The 19,695-nt window shown below is 45.1% G+C and overlaps 2 protein-coding genes across 3 annotated transcripts in view; one reads left to right on the plus strand and one right to left on the minus strand.

Moving 5' to 3' along the window:
• ACSL3 (acyl-CoA synthetase long chain family member 3) overlaps positions 1–19,695 on the plus strand; it is a 3,215,977-nt gene that overhangs the window by 14,313 nt on the left and 3,181,969 nt on the right. Inside the window, exon 1 of one of the 2 annotated variants that reach the window (XM_069618145.1) lies at positions 5,304–5,388. The exons of the other annotated variant lie outside the window; for it this stretch is intronic. The gene's annotated coding sequence lies outside the window, so the exon portion shown is untranslated. Of the gene's footprint in view, positions 1–5,303; positions 5,389–19,695 lie in introns of those variants that run through there. 2 annotated transcript variants of the gene reach the window in all.
• On the minus strand, positions 787–2,721 carry LOC138492903 (general transcription factor II-I repeat domain-containing protein 2-like). Its single transcript, XM_069620209.1, has one exon. It carries the CDS (start codon positions 2,719–2,721, stop codon positions 787–789), a length of 1,935 nt encoding a protein of 644 aa, XP_069476310.1.

Raw genomic sequence — 19,695 nt, forward strand, 5'->3', positions numbered from 1 at the left:
CACCACTGACCCGATCCCCACATCCCTGCATTCCATGCTGGGGAGTGACCCCCCAGGCACTAGCATAAACCAAGTGACCATAAAAGATCGAAGTATGTGCGACTGTTTCAACCCTCAGCATAAAATACATCCTTTGTAACACGAGGTGCAGGAAGGGATAAATTATACATTAAAATGAGGGTGGAAGCCTTGAGTGAGAGAGGAGTGGTATCAACAAAGCCTAGAATGTGTGGGTCAGTATGAGTATTTCTTCCTCCCTTCCCCCGGCACCAGTCCCGAGCTTCCAGGTGCATGCCACAGTGATGTGGTAGTAGGCTTAGTACATTATCATTGTTTTCGCAATGTAAGTTATGAGACCTGACCTTCATGGAAAGATGAGCCCAGCTGACCCACGCGGGAATCGACAAACGACTGAGAAACGAACCTGGAGCAGCATCATTTATAATGTCTTGCCAGTCATCTGTGCGGGTTCAGACCCTATGTGTGATGTCAGCTGTGACGCTCTGGCCTCTCAGAAGGTACGGTTCTAGGTCAGGGGTCTGCAACCTTTAAGACAAAAAGAGCCACTTGGACCCGTTTCCGAAGAAAAAAAAAACTGGGAGCCGCAAAACCATTGCGACATTTAAAACAAATATAACACTGCATATATTGTTTCTTACCTGCTTAAACTATATATACAGGATCGTGCAGTCAGCTGTCAATCTGAACAAAAAGAGGACTTTCACTTAACAATGTAAAATATATTTTTGCAAATTAATAGCTAATTAAAATATTTAATTTACCTGGTTAATGGGACTTTTGCTCCTGAACCTCAGTGCTCAGTGTCTGCACATCAGGGCTGTAAGACGTCACCTTCATTTTCACACAGGCTTGCAAGCTGTCATCTGTGAGGCGTGTTCGATGTTTGTTTTTAATATAGTTCATGTTGGAGAAGACCTGCTCACATACATATGTGGAACCGAAGATCGATAGGACTCCAAATGCATACTTTTTCATGTTTATATAAGTGTCGGGGATGGCATTCCATGTTTCGAATACAAGTTTGTCCTGTTTGGGAAGGTTTTCAATATCACTCCATTTATGATTCTGAGCTAGAATGGCCTTCTGACGGGCAACATCCTCAAGAGTAGCGGTTAAGCATTTGAACTTGGACACCCATATATCTTTGTCGGCTATATCGGCCAGTTCCATCTCAAGATCAGGTTGATTTACACCTGCAAATGCAGTCATATTCAATAGGGATGGATCGATCGCCAGGGGAGTGACAGGGAAGGATAATGTGTTTTTTTCCTCTCTGAACTCACAGAATCGTTTCCCAAACCAGCTTTGAATTGCGGTGATTGCAGACTTGAAATATTCCAAATTTATCGTATCATGACTTTGTTTGAACTCTCTCAAAGAAGGAAAGTGAGACAGTGTACCTCTCTGGAAATCTTTGACAAACACTGTCAACTTGCGCTCGAATGCCAAAACCTCCTCCAGCATGTGCAGGGCTGTGCCTCCTTTCCCCTGAAGGGTTGTATTTAGCGTGTTTAGATGGGCTGTCATATCTACCATAAAATGTAATTTTTCCAGCCACTCTGGCTGTTCCAGCTCAGCAAAGGTGAGCTCTTTGCTGGCCAGGAAGGTTTTTACTTCTTCCAAACATGTGACAAAGCGTTTTAGCACCTCGCCTCTGGACAGCCACCGGACCTTGTTGTGGAGCAGGAGGTCAGAATATGTGCTTTCCACCTCATCCAATAGCAAACGAAACTGGCGGTGGTTTAAACCCTTTGCCATTATCTTATTAACAATCTGAATGACCACATCCATCACTTTTGTGCATTCGGGGGGAAATGTTTGAGCACACAATGCCTCTTGGTGCAGGATGCAATGAAATGACAGCAGCGTTCTACCCAGTGCCTTCTGCAGTAGAGCCATAAAGCCCTTCTGTGCTCCTCTCATGCTCGGTGCCCCATCAGTAGCCACTGAGACCAGGTGGTTGGTGTTTATTTTTTTAGCACTTAAAAAGTCCAGGACAGCCTTACAGATATCCTCACCCCTTGGTTGGCCTTTTAGTGGTATCAGCTCAATCAGGTCTTCCTGTGGCCCAAAAGAGTTGACATATCGGCAGAACAGCGCTATTTGTTCAATATCACCTTTATCTTTGGACTCATCACAGGCGATGGAGTACGCCACAGCTGAACTAATGTCTTGAATTTGCTGTTTGCTAATGTTTTCTGCCATTTTTAGGGTTCTGTCTTTAACAGTCTTCGCAGAGAGAGGCATGTCTTTGATTTTCTGCACAATTTCATTCTTGTTTTTGAAGTCCATGTATAGATGTTCCGAAATCTTAATGAATGCTTCTTTTATATACTCTCCATCTGTGAACGGCTTCCCGTGCTTGACTATTTCCTGAGCGGCTACAAAACTAGCATATGTTGTGGAATTTGCAGACTTCACCCACTTCTTGAAATTATTTTTGCTCCTATCAACCTTCCTCATAAGTTCTGCAACGGCTTTTCGTCTCTCATCTCCATCTGGATATTTTTCAGCAAAGGCTGTGTGTTTATTCTGGAAATGTCTTGCAATATTCGACTTTTTGTTGTTTGCAAATTTCTCACCACATATTAAGCATACTGGTAAACCAGTCTTGTCAGTAGAGAATGCAAATGATTCTGTCCATGTATCATTAAACACTCTGTTTTCTTCAGAAATTTTTCTTTTCTTGCCTTTATCCATGGCTGGCCTACAGGGGTCCAAAACAGGGACGTAATTAGAAATCAGAGGGCCCCATAGCAAAATTTGCCAGTTCCCCCACATTAGGGAGACAGAAACAGCAGCACAATCATGGGGTGCAGATGAAAGGGTCAAAGAAAAAGGGAGGATTGACAGGTGAGATGGCTGAAGAGAAAAAATTCAGAAAGAAAGAAATTCAGGAAAAAAAGAATGGCAAAAGTCAAAGCAAGAAAAATTAAACAAATTAGAGAAACAAGTAAGAAATAGCAAAAGGTGAACAACGAGCACTGTCCCCACTTTCCCACTTGGAAGTGAGCAGCACTTGCTAGCTTTGTAAGATGCATGCCAACACTATACCAAGCCTGAACCCAGCAGCTGCAGAGGAGACAGAATGTCTACCGTGCCCAGTGGGGGTGTAAAGTAAACAGTCACACCTTAGTTTCCTTTTGAGAGTGACTTTGCTCGATCCGGATGTTTTGTTATTTTCATTTTCAGCCGCACTTGCAGATTCATCTATGCAAGTACTTACATTATTATCTCCACGGGAACATTCCACTCCTGCCCCAGTAGTTCCAGGGGAACGGGGGCAGCCGGCCCACGTAATAAAAATGTTTGTTTCAAAACACAAGCAGGCAGCCCCAGTACACACGGAACTCACACTGTGCCAACTTTTGGGGGCTCTTACGAACCTCATCTGCAGCACAGGACGTGTGAAAAGAACTTACCCGTGAAAGTTAGGCACCGTGAGACCAGCAGTGCCCGAAGGATGGCTGCAGGCACTGCCACTGCAGACACTGGTGCGCAGAGCAGGGCAGAGCCGGAGTCACGTGACGGCCGCCCATCTCCGATTTTGATTGATGACAGAGGCGCTGGCGTGCGCCTGGCGCACGCCAGCGCCTCTCTGTCATCAATCAAAATCGGAAATGGGCCGTCACGCCCCCAGTGCTCTGGGGCCTCAGGCAGAGGCTGAAAAAGCGTAGTGCAACCACGAATGTCGGTAGGCGGTAGGACCTGCTTAAAAAGCGGTATCCTACCGCCTAAATCGGTAGGGTTGGCAAGTATGCGTGGAGCCGCGGCAAAGGTGCAAAAGAGCCGCATGCGGCTCCGGAGCCGCGGGTTGCCGACCCCTGTTCTAGGTCAAAGGATCGAATCAAAAGGATCGAAATGCAATAGGGTCGAGTCAAAAGAACCGAAAACCAAAATGTCGAATTATTATAATTTTTTTTTTTGAGCCCCTGTTTTTGGCGTAAAAAACACTTTTTTTTCCTATACGGAAACAGAAAAAAATATACATTTAAAAAAGGCATTCGCCCTTTTTTTCAGTCCTATTGACTCGACCCTATTGCATTTGATCCTTTTGTTTTAGATCCTTTGACTGGACACCGAAAGGTACTAACAATCTTTCTTGAGTCAGAATGTTCTCGAGCAGCAGAGTCCTTTGCTGATATTTTGTATTCTGTACACATTAAACCTTGTTATCCTTGCAAGCTATCTCTTGGCCAATTTCCCTATAGAGTTGTATTCATTCTGGTGTGAGCTTGATCAGGGGCTTGCCTTCACTAGTATGGCTCATTGAGCTTGCCATGGCTGGGGAACTAAACTGTCAAAGGGTTGCCTTTGACAGTTCAGCCACCCCAGAAGCGCTCCCTCTGCTGGCAAAAGCAGCTGAAGAGGCACTCGGTGTTCCACTGGGATCGCTCCTCGCCTCTATGCTCCTCCATAATGGGCGAGAGGGTGCCAAGGCCCAGTGGGTCGACTCCCCCTTGCCCATTATGGACAAGCCGCCCTCATCACGTGCTTCAGCGTCGCACTTTCTGATGCACAGGCAGTGTGGAAGTACCAGGACAGCCTGCAAACGAGCTGGCCTCGGTTGTTTTTAATACGGTGGGAGATCAAGGATACCCTGCAGAGCCCTGGGTGAACCCCACTTTTTAACACCGACCCATTTTAAGATCTGGGTAACACATTTTCAAACAGAAGACTGATGTAGTTGTTCTACCGACTACTTGATTTCGGGAATAAGAGGTGTTCAAAATGAATATAGAAAACAATGAAATGGGTTTAAAATAAAAGACGAGCAAGGGTGCCACTTTAGACTGAGAGTGACACCAAAGGGGAGTTGTATTCGGCGTGCACCACAAACAGAAATCTCAGGATTTTAAAATGTTTGCAGGTCTGGCTGGGACTCTAAATCTAGATTATATTGGCAGCCACTAGGTTAAACCAGTTTTTAACTTTTAGTGACTTATAGTGCAGGGATCGTGCAGGCAGTCCTGCATCTGCAAGAGTATTTTTGGGAGTTGGCCCCTGCACATTTAAAGCCATTTGAGTATTGTTTGTCGTGTTAGATCTTGTCTCGGGACATGCACTGTTTTTCGGCGTCTTTGTAACGTGCCGGTTCTCGGTTTATACATCGGACCTCGTAACATTGGGGGACTCGGTTCGCGTCTTAGTTTATTGTGATCTCAAAAAAAGGCAGAATACGTTTATTACGTTCTTGAGTTGACGATGACGCGGGCTGTCTCGTGGAGAAAGTTCTTTCCGTTGTTATGGAGACAGACGTCTTTATAGGTGTGGTGCTTTGGTGGGTCTGTCTTTTTGCTCCTGTGCCTACTACGGAGATGCGCGCGTGCGGTAGAGCCGCGCTGCTGCAGGCAGCTTGGACAACAGGTGAGTTTAGTTTTGTCTCATGATGTTTATGCGTACTTTGCTCTGTGCGAAGGATGGGCCTTCTACTGTACACGAAGGCTTTAATTTGAAATATCATCTACTTGTTTACTGTGTTGATAGCCATGCGTGTCTTGGCAAACCTACTTATTGCAAGGGACGTGACACCATGTCTTACAGTGTGTAGTACGTGGGACGTTTTCGGTGTCGTTGCTGAGGTGCTCATTTTATTTTTCAAAGTTGCTTTTCTATCCTCACTTAGTTTCGTTGCCCATATCACTTGCTTCTACGCTTACCTTTCTTCACCTGTGTCAGTCACCCACCTCCCCTTCTCCTCCAAAACATTTGTGAATGGTTTGCATATATGGCAACATTTTAGAATGCTCTCTGGGAGAGCTTTTGAGACAAAAGTGGAAGAATTGAGTTTTCAGATTGCCTTGCCTTGGCGTGATGGTAATTTTAGGAGGGAAAAAAATAAATACCCATGAATGTGCAGTGTAGCTATAATACACATATTTAGAGTTATTACTCTGTAACATACACACTGCGCATTCCCAGTGAAGGAGAACAAGTGTGGCAGGAGAGACATTTGGAGTGAGCGCTTGGTGCCTTGCCGCCTGGAGTCTGAGCTGAATGAAGTAGGAGGAAGAATGTAGAGGTGCGGGGAGCAAGTGAATTGATACACCAAGCCAGTTCAGAGGCAGAGTCAGTACAGATGCAAGGGATTCTGTCTTGGCTATAGAAGCCAGTTATGAGCGATGCCCGATAAAGACACATTCCGCGGGCTTTGCCTTCCCGACCCTCGCAACCTATATAACTGGTGTGGATCCTCACAAAAGCAATACCCGTCGTCTTGCCACTGCCCCACCGTCACCCCACCCAACACTGATATACCTGATGTTTCAATTTTGGCATATATAGCACAGTGCGATATTAATTGTCCCAGGCTCCCACTCTGGGGTGGAGCTCCTTTTTGAACCCAGTCTGCAGTTTAGAAACACTAACACGTAACACATAGCTTCTACTTCATGAAGTGGACCTGCAAATTTACATTCTTAACCACCCTGAGAAGTAGAAGTGTTGCTGCAAGATAGTTCCATGACGCAGGTGCATTTCCAGTACTCCTATTGGAGAACCCCCACCCCCATTCCCCCATGCAGGAACACACATGATCCATCTGATGCTGGGCTTGAAAATCCCCAGAAGGGCGCTGCGCTGTGCCGTGCTACATGCCTGAGCAGTGATGACTGCGAGTTATCTAAAAGGGACAAAGGGCAAAACAAGGTAATTACATACATCGCAGTAGAAGTGAGAAGGTGTACTCTTCAGGAACATGTCTGGGTACACTGCTATAAATCTTGTAGTAGGAAGAATCCCTGGTTCTCGCCTCGCCACGAGATGATGGGCTCTTGGCTTTCTCGGTCGTTTTCAAGGGTGCTGGATTAGTGGAAAAGAGGCACCAGCAAGTTACAAGACTTGGTGTTATCTTTGCATTATGGTACTTGTAGTCTTGCGTTCAGATTGGTGAAAGCAAAGCCACAATTCTACTTTTGCATAACAAAGAGTGAGGGCAAGTTATTCAACCCTCACCATCTTCATTGTTATTGTAGGTCAGGGAGCAACAGCATCCTTTTACTAGAATAAAATACTGGTTAGCTATTGTTTATAACTTTCTATTTTTTAAATTTCTTCTGTCATTTTAATTGGGTCTCATATTCTGCAAAGATTTACGAATCTAAGTGTAGACACACACACAGTGTTTCTCCTCATCAATAGTTGCCCCTGTGTGCTGTTGAACTTACAACCCATTCACTTGCTGTTTGTACGTAGTTTTACTTCCTATGGCACCTTTTTGATTGCACTTAGGATGCAACTTTTTTCCAAAAACACTTAGGAAATTCCTTTAAATGCTAAATCTTTAACTGTATTTAAAAACCACTCCCAACTTTCTTAGATAAATCCAAGGTAGGAAGGGAGTTTATCTTTAAATACTTTGTCATTTACAACGTATTGCAGCCATTGTTTGATATAAAAGGTGATACACGTCGTTTAAAACCCATGGGGCCAAGGGGAGGGGGAATGGATGATGCTGTGGTGAGGACTTTCAGTTAGAAATAGAGCTGGGAGAGGCAGGGATCTCATGGTTGGGGCCCGAGAAAGGGGGTATGACTTGGCTGTTGAGGCCAAACCTAAGCCATGCCAGGGAGCCTTCACAAAACCGGACGGGGAATTTGTCTTGGTTGAAAAGGGGGTGGTGGCACTTGGGTTGTAGGTGGTTTGGGGTTGTAAGCGCTGGTATATTGTGGATGGTGGCAGAGGTGGGAGAGAAAGTGGACAGCCCCCACTAGGTGGGGTTGGAGGGGGAGTTTGTGAATTGTGGCATTTGATGAAAGGACTAAGGCCCTGCATGAGGGTGGTGTTAGGCAGAATTGCAGGCAGTACCCTCTGGGACCACTACACACAATTAGGACTACATGTGTTAGCCAAAGCAACCTTTGGTATAAGTCTGTACCACACAGGTTTTGGTAGCGAGCTGAGCAGCCAGGCTTATCTCAAGAGTGAATGTGAGCAGTAAAAGTAGTTACACAGAGGACTTCCAATCACAGTGATTCAAGTAAACACTTACTACTCAAGGTTTCTTGGTAAAACACTTATTAATTTATTACACAATCATTTAGAAAACATTTCACTAGGAGAAGGTACATTACTTATAAAAACAAATCCACTCCAATACGAAACTGTAAGCTTTTGAGACAGTTTTAGCTCCCCTGAAATAGGAGCAAAATGGCAGTTCAATTACTTAGCAGTGAGCAAAAAGGAGAAAAGTAAGTAGAATAGATCACATACACTTTCTAGGCAGTGCAAATAGTTTCAGTTCACCAGGAGAGTTCAATTCAAGTCAATAGGCCAGGCCAAAGTCAATGGGTTAGTGTTCTGGATAGGAAAGAGCAGTTCTGGTATCAAACGGTCTTTGCAAAAGTTCTCAGAAGTAGTTTAGGCGAAAAAGGATCATACAATGGGCCACAAGCTGATTAGGCCTGTAAATTGGGAAAGTTGCACAAACTTTCACTGCAAGAGTGGCGTTCTCTCAATCGGGTTGGCAAAGTATCTTTTGTATGAAGAAAACAAATGTTGCTGAAGTCGTTGTTCCTGGCAGGGCCTGCAGATCTCGCTGTTCCTGAGCCTCAGTCGTGGGGACAAGAGGGAGGACGTCGGGGGACTCGTGCACTGCACGGGATCGTCGAAGAAAGCAAACAAAATGGAGTCACTTCAGTTCCAGTAGCTGTAGATTCAAGAACACAAACTCGTGCCCCTCTCCCTGGTTAATCCTAACCAGCCTTGAGAATGGTATCCAGGTGTCTTATGAGTTGATTGGTCCCACCAACTCAAAGGAAGAAGCCGTCCTTGAAGGAGCTTTGCAATTCGGACCTGCAGCAGGTCTTCACCAGGCAAACCAACGGTCTAGGAGTTGCAGCAGCCGTCCTCTTCCAGCTCGTCTTCAGTTCTTTCGTTCCATTGGTCGACTCTGCTGTCCAGTTTTAGAGACTCGCCTTTTAAACAGCTTTCTCCCATTCATTCCAGCATAGCTGTCGCTCACCCAGCAGGGTGGCTGTCCTTGCTGAACAGTGAGCCAGCCAATCACGCCAGAGTGCATTTGGGTCTCCTAGGAGACTAAGCACAGGGAGTTTCGGGCACCTCCCTCACTTCCTGCCCACCACAGATGCCAGACGCGGTCTGCAGTCCTGAAGCCCGCCAAAGGCACATGAACAAGGGGACCAAACCTGGTTTGGCGCGCAGAGACAAACACTAGAAGGACCTTTCCAAAAAGAAACTGCGAGAAAAGAAGACCAGGACCCGTTTAAACAAAGGGGCTTAAGGCGCCATCTTGAATAACATGGCTCCTGTGATTTTTAGCTACCGGTGTTCGCGGTCAGGAAAAATCATGGTAGTTTGTTGTAAAACCGTTGCCACCAGCCTTTTCAATAGGAAAGGGTAGCATTTGACTGCTACATGAGTATTTTAGACACAGGGGATACTAAGTAACCCCTCCAGCACTCCATTGTAAGATGGTGTGTGCTGGGTCTAAGGATTTGGAAAGACTAGTAAAGTCAATTTCATTTTACATTCTCTGGGAAACAATAGTTTATCCCAGAGAAAGTATTTAAACCTTTGGGAAGTCTAAAAAGACATCCCTGTGTCACTGCACTGAGGGTGCTGTGTAACGCGCATGAAAAGATGCCTATGGAGTTATCTTAAAACTCCAAAGTCAAAGAACACAAAGGTAAAACACACATCAAAATACATGAAAGAGTGGGGGGGAAAAAAGGCTCACTCTTTCCAGGTATCAAAATCAAGTCCTCAAAATCCAGCAAAGTTGCTGGAGGTCTCTAAGGTGAAGGGAATTAGCACATTTATGATAATTCTCCCTAACGGGTGGATAAAGCACCTACTCGGCCCTCAAGCTGCTATAAACCAAGGGTGATCCTGATCATAAAGGTAAAATGGGCGCAGTTAAGAGATATGCATCTCCATTGCCTTTTTGGGTAATGTGGGCTGAGGCAAGGCTATACTCCAAGAGGGGTGCGAATGGGATCCAGTAGCAATAGTACAGCAGGCCAAAGTAAAGGTAATAGTCAATCAAGGTTTTCTAAAAAAAAATTATACTTAAAGTGAGATGCATCATCTGCAAAAATAACTACATAGAAAAACACTCTACAAAACCCACCCGTCAGAAAAGAACACTGAATATGTACAGATAGCAAGATGTAGAACTCTTGAGTCTTGAATCTGCAGTGTAAGGAAAGTAAAAACTACAATGTTTGTAAAAGGATATGTCCTGGTGTAAAATAGTATTAAAGTAATTAAGTCTTTAGGGCCCAAAGGTGGGCCAAGGGGGCAGTTAGCAGTCAATAATATCTTCTGTGGTTCTTCACTGTGTCAAACAAGGCTTATGGGTGCTGTTCGTTCAGTGCCACAGCTTTCAAGTGCATTGGTTGTATTGTTCTAGATTGGGGAGGGGGCAGTGTAGAGCTGGGATAGAACAGAGGCTGTATGTGTTTCAAAGGTAATGTTTGAAGTACAGATCGTGGGGGCCACCATAGTCTGATCAGTGGCGAAGAGGCCCCATAGTCTGTTCAGTGGCGAAGAAGCCCTTGATTGGAGGTGCAGTTTGTCTAGTGGTGCAGTGTTCGAAGGTCACAGTTCAAAGGATTCTGTGTTGAAGATCGCCAATGACCATACCGGCGGTTCGAAGAGGCATTTAGAAGGCCGATGGGTGTACTGAAAAGCTAAGGGCTTGAACCAGTGGAGCAACGCGCTCTGCAAGCTAGCAGGTTCCAATGTGCAATTCAAAGAGCAGGCGAGGGGAGGCTGGCCTATAACTGAAGGTGTCCATCACGCTGAGGTCCTGTAACCGTTGTGGCTGGCAGAGTGGAAGGTCTTGTCCCAACAGCAGTTCAACTCCAATGATCCCTGGTGATGGTTGGGGGACAGAGCTCGCATCTGCCTTGTACATGGTCATCACCTCACTTGCGAAGGACTTGGAGAGATCAACTCCCAACAGTGGTCCAATGAATTCTTCCTTAAGTGCTTGTCCAAAAGTCAATCCAAGAAGGAGTAGGAGGCCCCTTTGTTCAAAGGCAAAAGCCCACAGTCGATTTTATCCCTGATCTTAGAACAAGTGGACTTTGCCTTCTGACATCAAAAGTGCTTTCTGCTAAAGGAAGTGGAGGGGGCTGGAAGGAAAGATGGAGGCCGAGATAAACAAGATGGTAGAACTCAAACTGTAAAGAGCTCCCCTGTTTAGACTAACCCCACCCCTTTCTTCTCAATAGGATCAGAGGCCCTTCTGGTGTGCAACACCTTGGTATGAGGCTAAGCCTTTTGTAAATGGGTGTGCCCTTTGATTCCTGTTCCCAGGACAGCTTCCTGTGGAGTGGCTAACCCTCTGGGGAGGGTTTTGCCTCCCCCCTACAAAGGAATGACTAGGCCATCACCAAGGGTAAACTTCTGTTAGCAGTAGCAATACAACCTGGCAGGGCGGGGGAACACTCGTCCTTCCACAGCTGAGCCCAGCTCACAGGTCTGAAACATATCATCAATTTGCTGTGGCTGTAATAATTATGAGAAATATTCACCATAACTCGGGTATGGCATATAAACTAACGGTGTTTCTGCCACAAGGACAGCAAACAAATACGTGTTTTGGTGCATGTCTTAAATGCAGCTCCTGTGCTGCAGTGACATGACTGTCAAATGGGCACTTGTGTCCTCCTGAATCTGCTCTATGCCGCTTGTAGAGCATTCGCGCAGATCAGGATACTGATGCAGCAGGGCACAGGTGCACGCTATGCTATTGGCATGGAGTTTATAAAAGGGGAATCTGATCAGCACATTACCAATATAATTCCCCATATAATTGTATTAAATTAATAATAAAAAGACTGCCTTCTACACCCTTGCCAAATGGCAATCTGTCACATGGCAGAGGAGAGAAAAGGGGTTGGTTGCATGGGAATGGAGAGAGCATGAGGATAGTAACACGGGTGGGACTAGGGCTGGGGTGAGGTGGTTGAAAATAGTAACGTGCTTACCCTATGAAGCAAAATGCTTTAAAGTCACTGCTCCACCTCCCCATTGCCATACCAGAAGTGCTTAGACTCCCTTTTCTTCCAGTCATTGCGTAGTGGAGAGCTGGGACAGGCAACTGTGTTCCTGTACCTACTGTCCTAACAGAAGCATGTTTAAAAAAGAAAGAAAATGATCTATTTGTATTTGTCATGGATGGCGCTGGCAGCAGGTGGGGCTCGTGGTCGACCCCTGCTTGGGCAAGCACTGACCCCAAAAGGAGGGTCAGGCCAGAGCCCCATTTTTGGGCTTGGGGCAGCCCGAGCCCCACTTGGCTCGCACCCCACCTCTATACCAATGGTCCCGTCATTAAAACTGGAAGAAAGTCCACAATCGTCCTGCTTCTGCTGCAAAAATGCATCACCATGAGGTGCAAAAAGCAATTTGCAAGAGTCCTAGCATCTCCTCACTGCATGCATGCTATCAAAGCATAAGCATATTGCAGGACTGCTGGGTGTGAGAAAAGACAGACGTCGGATGACGCACTTCCCTGCAATATTTTTTTGTGTGCGATTTATTTAGTTTTAGGTATAGCATGTAAGGAGATAAGTTGGCCTGGATTTTCTTTCGGAGCAACATGCCTCGAGACCTCATCAATCTGTCAAACCTCACCTCTCCTCCAAAAACTGCCTCAATATCGCAAAAGCCACAATAGGCGCAACGTTGGACTATTGTAATGTCCTGTACCTAGATACATCCTCCAAAAACATTGATAGACTTCAAATAACACAAAACAATGCTCTCGGAGCCGCCCTCAGCATCCGCAAGAGAGAGCATATTTCTCAGGCAAGAGAAGACGCCCACTGGCTCCCTATCAAGGAGCGAATTCTGTTGAAGGCACTCACAATCACACACAAATGCATATTGCATTCAGCACCCCCCTATCTTTACGAACAAATACACCAAGCACCCACTCTCAGACCCAAGCGTGTTGTATACTGTTTGGGAGAATTCTCCAAAATGCCTAATTTCCCTTACCTACTGAGTCCCTCAGCAGCTTTGCTGGATTCCTAGGATTTATTTTTTTCACCTGGTAAAAGTGTGAGCCTTTTTGTGTGTGTGTGTGTGTGTGTGTGTGTGTGTGTGTGTGTGTGTGTGTGTGTGTGTGTGTTTTCTTTCATAGACTGTGAAGCCTCACCTACTCCATAGGCATCATCTTTTTACTGTGTGTTACACAGCACCTTCAGTGCAGTGACCCAGGGTTGTCTTTTTCAGACTTCCCATTTTCAGGGACTGACTACTGTCTCCCAGATCATGTAAAGTTGCCATTGACTTTATTAGTCTTTTTAAATCCACAGACCCAGTACAAACTATCTTGCATAGAGTTCTGGAAAGGGTTAATAGTTATCCCTTTTTGTCTGTTTCTCATGGAACATTATTTTGTTCCCTTTTCATTAAGATTTGGCTGGTGGCAGTGGTAGCTACCCTATTTTCCCTACCACGGTTATTTTAAATAGCCTTGGTATTGTTTTAGGCTATCTTAGTAGCCTTGATATTAAACCCGCTGGACCATATTTACTTTTATACGGTTCTGGCTGGGTTTATTCGCCATTTCTTTTTGTAAAAGTCTTTCTCATGTTTTACTCTGCGCGCCAAACCAGGTTTGGTTCCTTTGGTCGCCGTCCTCTGGCGGGCTTCTGCACAGAAGCCCTCGTTAGGCACCTGAATGTCTGAGGGGGACAGGATGTGAGGGAGGGGTTTGGGACTCCCTGCACAGGGTCTCCTTGGAGACCCATGTCGCACTCTGATATGATTGGCTGTGGTGACTGTCCCGGGGGGACAGCCACCCTAATGTGCGATTGACAACCAGGCTGTGTGAATGGGGGAAAACTGCATAAAAAGCAGGTCTCTAGGACTAAGAAGGCAGAGTCGCCACTGGATCGAGAGAACCGAAGAGAAGCTGACAGAAGAGGACCTCTACCACGACTGAACCTCCTGGTGAAGCCCTGCTGCGGGTCTGAATCTCCAAACTTTGACAGGGAAGATCTTCAAGGAATCTTCTCCCCTTGAGCTGGTGGGAACAACCAGTTCGCCAAACTGCAAGCCAGGCCTCCCTCCTCTGGTCGAATTCGCTGTTCACAGGTACAGTGAACCGGATAGCCAGGAGGATCGGACCCTGCTTGGGTTTTAAGGAGCGCACCTTTTATTCGTTGCTTTGCTCTGCTGCTGGTTTCTTTCCCTGGGCAGTGCAGGACCCTCCAGTATTCCTACTTTGTGTCAGTCCGACAGTCGCTTCAGGAACCGTGAGCCTGCAGGACCTGCCAGGAACATCCGCCTCAGCTACAGCCTTCTTCTCCATTTAAGGTACTGTTCAAATCTGGTCGCTTGTTCCGTCCGACCGCGGTAAAAGTGCTTGAAAGCTTTTGCCAATCTGAGGTCTTGCCCTTCTCTCTTCTTTAAAGTAACTTTTCATCCGACCAACTTCGTTCTGAACTATTGGCAAATACTTAACCGCAAACTACTCTGAACTGTGTGATCCTCTGCATAGACTTTGGTCCATTGACTTTGGTTCAGGCCTCTTGATTTGATCTCCTCACCGTAGTTACTTTTTCTAGATTGCCCTGCTTACTTTACTTGTTGGTGCTGCTCAACTTATGTCTAACTTTCTTACCCTCCCTTTTAAATTACTGGAGTGCCATTTTGCTCACACTTCATTTTGAGCTTTACTTGTCCAGAATCTATTGGGTGTGGTGTACTGTATTAAGAGTGTGATTTTTCAACTGCTTGATAATAGTGAAATGTTTTATAACTGATGTGTAAATAAATGTATATTCTTTTGCTCAGAAACCTTGAGTCAGTGTTTGTTTGAACCATAGTAATTGCTGTCCTTTGTGTAACTATTGATACTACTCACTTTACTCTTGAGATAAGTATGGCTCCTCAGCCATCGCTACCACTTTACTTTGTAGTAGAGGCTTGTACCAAAGCTGAATTTGTACTGTCACTTGTAGTCTTAATTGGGTGTGGTGTTCCCATAGGGTACTGCATATGATTCTGCCTAACATATACTCACACCAACTCAGCATCCGGGCCTTTAACAGAGTGAGAGCAGGAGGCTCCAGTTTTGAAGTGCTAGCACCAAAATCTTGGAGCTCCCTACCACTCAAACCTAGGAAAGAAACCTCCCTCATGTCTTCCGAAAGACCTTGAACACCATACTCTTCAAGTAGACGACACCCCTGCCACTATTGCATACCACTGTACTGTATATCATGTTCCGTAATTATCATGTACTGTAATCATCATGTACTGAACATATAAACGGTATGTATGTATAATGTAACCTGCACCTAAGTGAGTATACTGCAACAGCACCACAATGCCCTAGGGCAGTTGTGCGCTTTATAAATGGAAATAAATACATTTGGTCAGTCTGAAATCGGCCACTTTCGCGAGTCTCAGTAAGACCAGCCAGGCTCACCCGCATCTAGAAGAATGTGTGCGTTGTATAGGGCATGAGTAGCAGAGTTCGAATTTTACTGAGGCAGCAAGCAGGTAGTGAGGGAGACCAAGGACTAATCTGGAGCAATAGTTTGATGGTGAAGTAGAAGAAAGAGATTGATCTGTGGTTGGTCAGTAGAAGACTGTTCCAATGGCAACTACTAGGAACTATATACTAGGGTAGACTTTGACATGATGGGTAATTTCAGAGGTTCTTCTTAAGGACGATTTTTCAAACATTGCCTTTTGACGTACTGCGTATGCCAAGCAATGCAAGAGACCATCCCTATAATACAGAGTTAGTCTGGGCAATCCATTGTGAACCAGATCAGAGCAAGATGCAATTTGTAGAGTACTTTGAATAACTATACACACATACTGGAAGGCGTACCCATAATAGCTGGGTACAGTCTTTCCTCTCTGCAGTAAAGTTTACCAAACTGTCAGAAACACATTACTGGAGGAGTAGACTAAGAAGTAACTATTTAAGATGATGATGGGGGCGGGGGTGAAGGGGGCTGGCAGGGTTGAAATCTAAGCTGGATGGCCTGCCACCCTAATTTTACTGGATCATACTTGATCCTGTATATTTTATGTAGTAAGAATGGTTAGTGATGCGTGGCTCCGTTATTGGAGAGAGTTCGATTGGTGTATTTCTATCCTCTTGAAGAAAGGTAAGTCGGCTACACTGATTGTTAACTTAACATCTTAACGAGGATGGATGAGGAGGATGGAGAGGATCTTGCCAAAATAAAGTGATGTTAACCAAACAGGCTTCGTCCAGTTGTAATATAAAGACCTGAGGAAACAACTAATCAGAAGAATAACGGTGACTAGAGAACCACAGTGAATCTTTCCTTCACCCTTCTAACGTTCCTTAGGGACACTTTGTATACCCTCTTTTTTTCTGCTCTTACATAAAACCTACAACAGCGACACTAAACTTTAAAATATTTATTTCTTCTTTTTTATAAAATTATGAACACATTTTTTCTTGGTACAGTAACATCTATTCAAATATTTTCAACTACAGTGTGTATGATGTAACATTTGCATTGTGCATCTTGCTTGCAGGATGTCATGCTGTCAAGCTAGAACCAAAAGGTAGTACATAGATAGAGAGCAATAACCATGAAGCTCGAAGCTCGTACAAAAATGTAATCTTTTTTTGTTGTTGTTCTTTTCAAAGCCCAGCCACGATAACAGAACTCGCAGTTTAAGAGCGCAAGGAGTGAAACTGTATATATGAAGGGCTAGGTAGAACTTTGATCCTCTTGGGGGGCACTCTGTAATATCAATATCTTTTGTTATTGAGCGCTGAATTGGACAGTGCCCAAATAAGTGGAAAGCTCCAAGTTGATTGGGGCACATGAATACCTTTTTGTATTTCCGTATTCTAGAAAATACCTCAATTTCTGAAAAAATGGTTAACCTTGGTATTTATGCTAAAGGTCCTTTTTTCACATATCAAGAGTCCACGTCCTAGTCCACCAATCCTCTACTATAGTGTACTGGATAATTTTAAGAATGTGGCTATAACCATTCTGGCTACCAAAAGCATTGTCAGTAGTATAGATTTCACTTCTCTGGTAGTTTGTGCATGATTAGTTTCGATGAACCCCAGCATGCATGTCTCAAGGGTGCAGAGGATTTTGGGGCTTTTCATAAAACTTTCATGAGATGTATTATTTCCTTCCAATAAGAATGCACCTTTGGACAGTGGCACCATATATATTGCTAGGTGCCTGCTCGCCCTCCATCCGAACAGCCTCACCAGCATAGCCTTGAAGCGTCTCTGGACATAGGCCTCTTTGTTGGGGCTGACATAACACTTGGAAATCATTTAAAAGCTTTTTTCCATCAACAGTGCACTGATAGTGTTTACAGGCGTTTCTCCAGATTATAGACAAGTTTTCTTCTGGGAGCGTTCTAAGTCGGTGTCATGCATTTACATAGGATGGCAGGCTTTCGTTTAGCTTAGCATTTAGACACTCGCGTAGTTGGGAGATTAGCCACGAAGACCCGCCATCCATGAGAGAATATATCTTTTTTTCATTTTTTTTATTCCGGTATTACATATGCGCCATAACAAGATGTGGCGGGTCAGAAGGACGCAGACACTTGGCCAGGACATGCTTCACAAGTTTTTATTAAAGAAAGAACATAAGACCGAACTTGCCTTATCACTATTGGTGATCCCTGCCTAAGTTACTAACTAAAGTGCTCGTCTGTCAGTCGTGAATGTCCAAAGGAATAAATCTGCTGTCCCAAACTACCCTAACTGACCCCACTACTATGTAAACTAACTTATATTTTGAGAATGACTGCCTTCTCCTGAGGGTACTTCTTAGTACCAGTCTATAGGATTCTGGATTCTCTTTTAGTATACAATCCATATATAGTCTCTCCTGACTTCTTGAACCATTCTCTGTAATTCCCTTAATGTGCTCTTCATTACTCCTTGGAAGTCCCTTTTTGGGAATCTTTTACAAGTTCTATAACTTTGGTTACTGTTTCCGGTACGACTTCCTTTCATCAACACCCGTTTTTTCAACTGGTGTGTTTTTTTTTTTTTTTGCTGTAAAAAAAATCGACATTTTTTGGGGGGTGGAAAGGGCATATAAAGAGTTGGGGAGGGGGTGGAGAGTCGGGAGGGAGTCTGGAATAACAAAAAATAGGTATAAGACGGGGGGCCTTGAAGGGGGGACCCCCTAAAAAAATAATTTTCAATTCGTTTTTTTCAGCACAAACTCTTCATAAAAACACCAGTCGAAAAAACAGGTGTCGATGAAAAGACATAGAACCCTGTTTCCAGCAGTAAACTGGCTGCCGCCCTCTATGCTTCATCTCATTAACCTCTAGCACACAGCAGGTCCGACTGCTGAAATGCCCTCTCTGACCTTGCCCAACAGGCTGGAACCGACGCTGCATTGCAAATGTCCTCTTGCGCACCCCGAGTTGGGTCTCTCACTGAGCAAACTGACCAGTGCAACACTCCTCCGTCTGCTGGTATCTCCTGTTCGTCATCGCCACTCAGCAATAACAAGGATTGCTGTCCTCTCCGTCCTTCGGCACTCGGCTAGCACAGGGTTGCCATCCTCAACGCGCTCTTTCCAATGCTTGGATGAGTGTCCTTCATTTGCTTCAGTGGAGATGTTCAGCAAGCCCCCGGCAAGGTTCTACTGCGGCCCACTTGGCGAGGGAGACGACACTCCAGAGATCAGAGTCGCACTCAGTTCTTGGCTCCGTCCCCTTCTCCCTGATGCTGCTGTCCTGGCATCAATATCATTCCTTCACTAGGTAAGTGTGGGTCCCATTTGGAGGGTCTACTAGGCCTTGTAGCCCACTCCTACAGAGTACTTCAAGAAAATGCAGTCATCTTGGTTGGGCGCCAAGCCATGCCTCACTTAATATTAGACCCCTTGCAACATTTGATAAAATAGCCTTTTTTTTCCTGCTGTAGTGCCCAGTGCTATAATTGATACATATAGCATTCACTCTTGTCTAGCCCAACGATGGTCTTGCAGGATTCAAATGATCTAATATGCCCAAGTGTTAAGAATTCACCCCCATCCCCAGTCCTACAGGAGTGTGGTGCACTCTGCCCTTGTATGCTGGGTGAAAATATGTGCTAAAATGAATGGGGGAGTTAGGATGGGGTAGCTGGCCCCTGGAAAGAAAAAAGAACTATCTCGGGTATTGAAGGCTAGCGTCCCCCAGATAGCACGATCCTCCCCACAATGAGAGACAATAATGGACTCTCCCAGGATGGGAATAAGGCCAGGACAAAGTGTGGGTGAGCTTAAATGGGAGTTTTATCAATCAGAATAGGGCATGCAAAGAACTCTGCAAACTCCGAGAGCACTCTGTCTGACAATGGCAAAGACAGGCGAATATATTTACAAAAAGCGACATAAGAACCTACATGCTATAGGGGGCACAAGTTCGTGGGGATTGGGTGGCGGCGACTAACTATAGGTGCTGCTGCGATGTGGTTTGCCGTGGTTGGTGGACGTCACTGGTTACCCTCGTGGTTTGGGCTGGGCTCATCCGGGCGGTGTTGTTGTGCCAGCCGCGACCAGTGTCAGTGATGAACGTCTTTCCTGACTTTCTGCCCTAAGGCCACGCACACCGCAGTCATTCAACATTGCAATATTATCTTCCCCGGTAAATCTTCCAATAGGTTATTCTACAGGTTAATGCAACACAGGAGGGAATGCAAGTAGAGTGGGGTCTTTTGGC

Source organism: Ambystoma mexicanum, chromosome 10, assembly GCF_040938575.1.
Source record: "Ambystoma mexicanum isolate Mex_15411 chromosome 10, UKY_AmexF1_1, whole genome shotgun sequence".
In the NCBI taxonomy this organism is placed as follows: Eukaryota; Metazoa; Chordata; class Amphibia; order Caudata; family Ambystomatidae; genus Ambystoma; species Ambystoma mexicanum.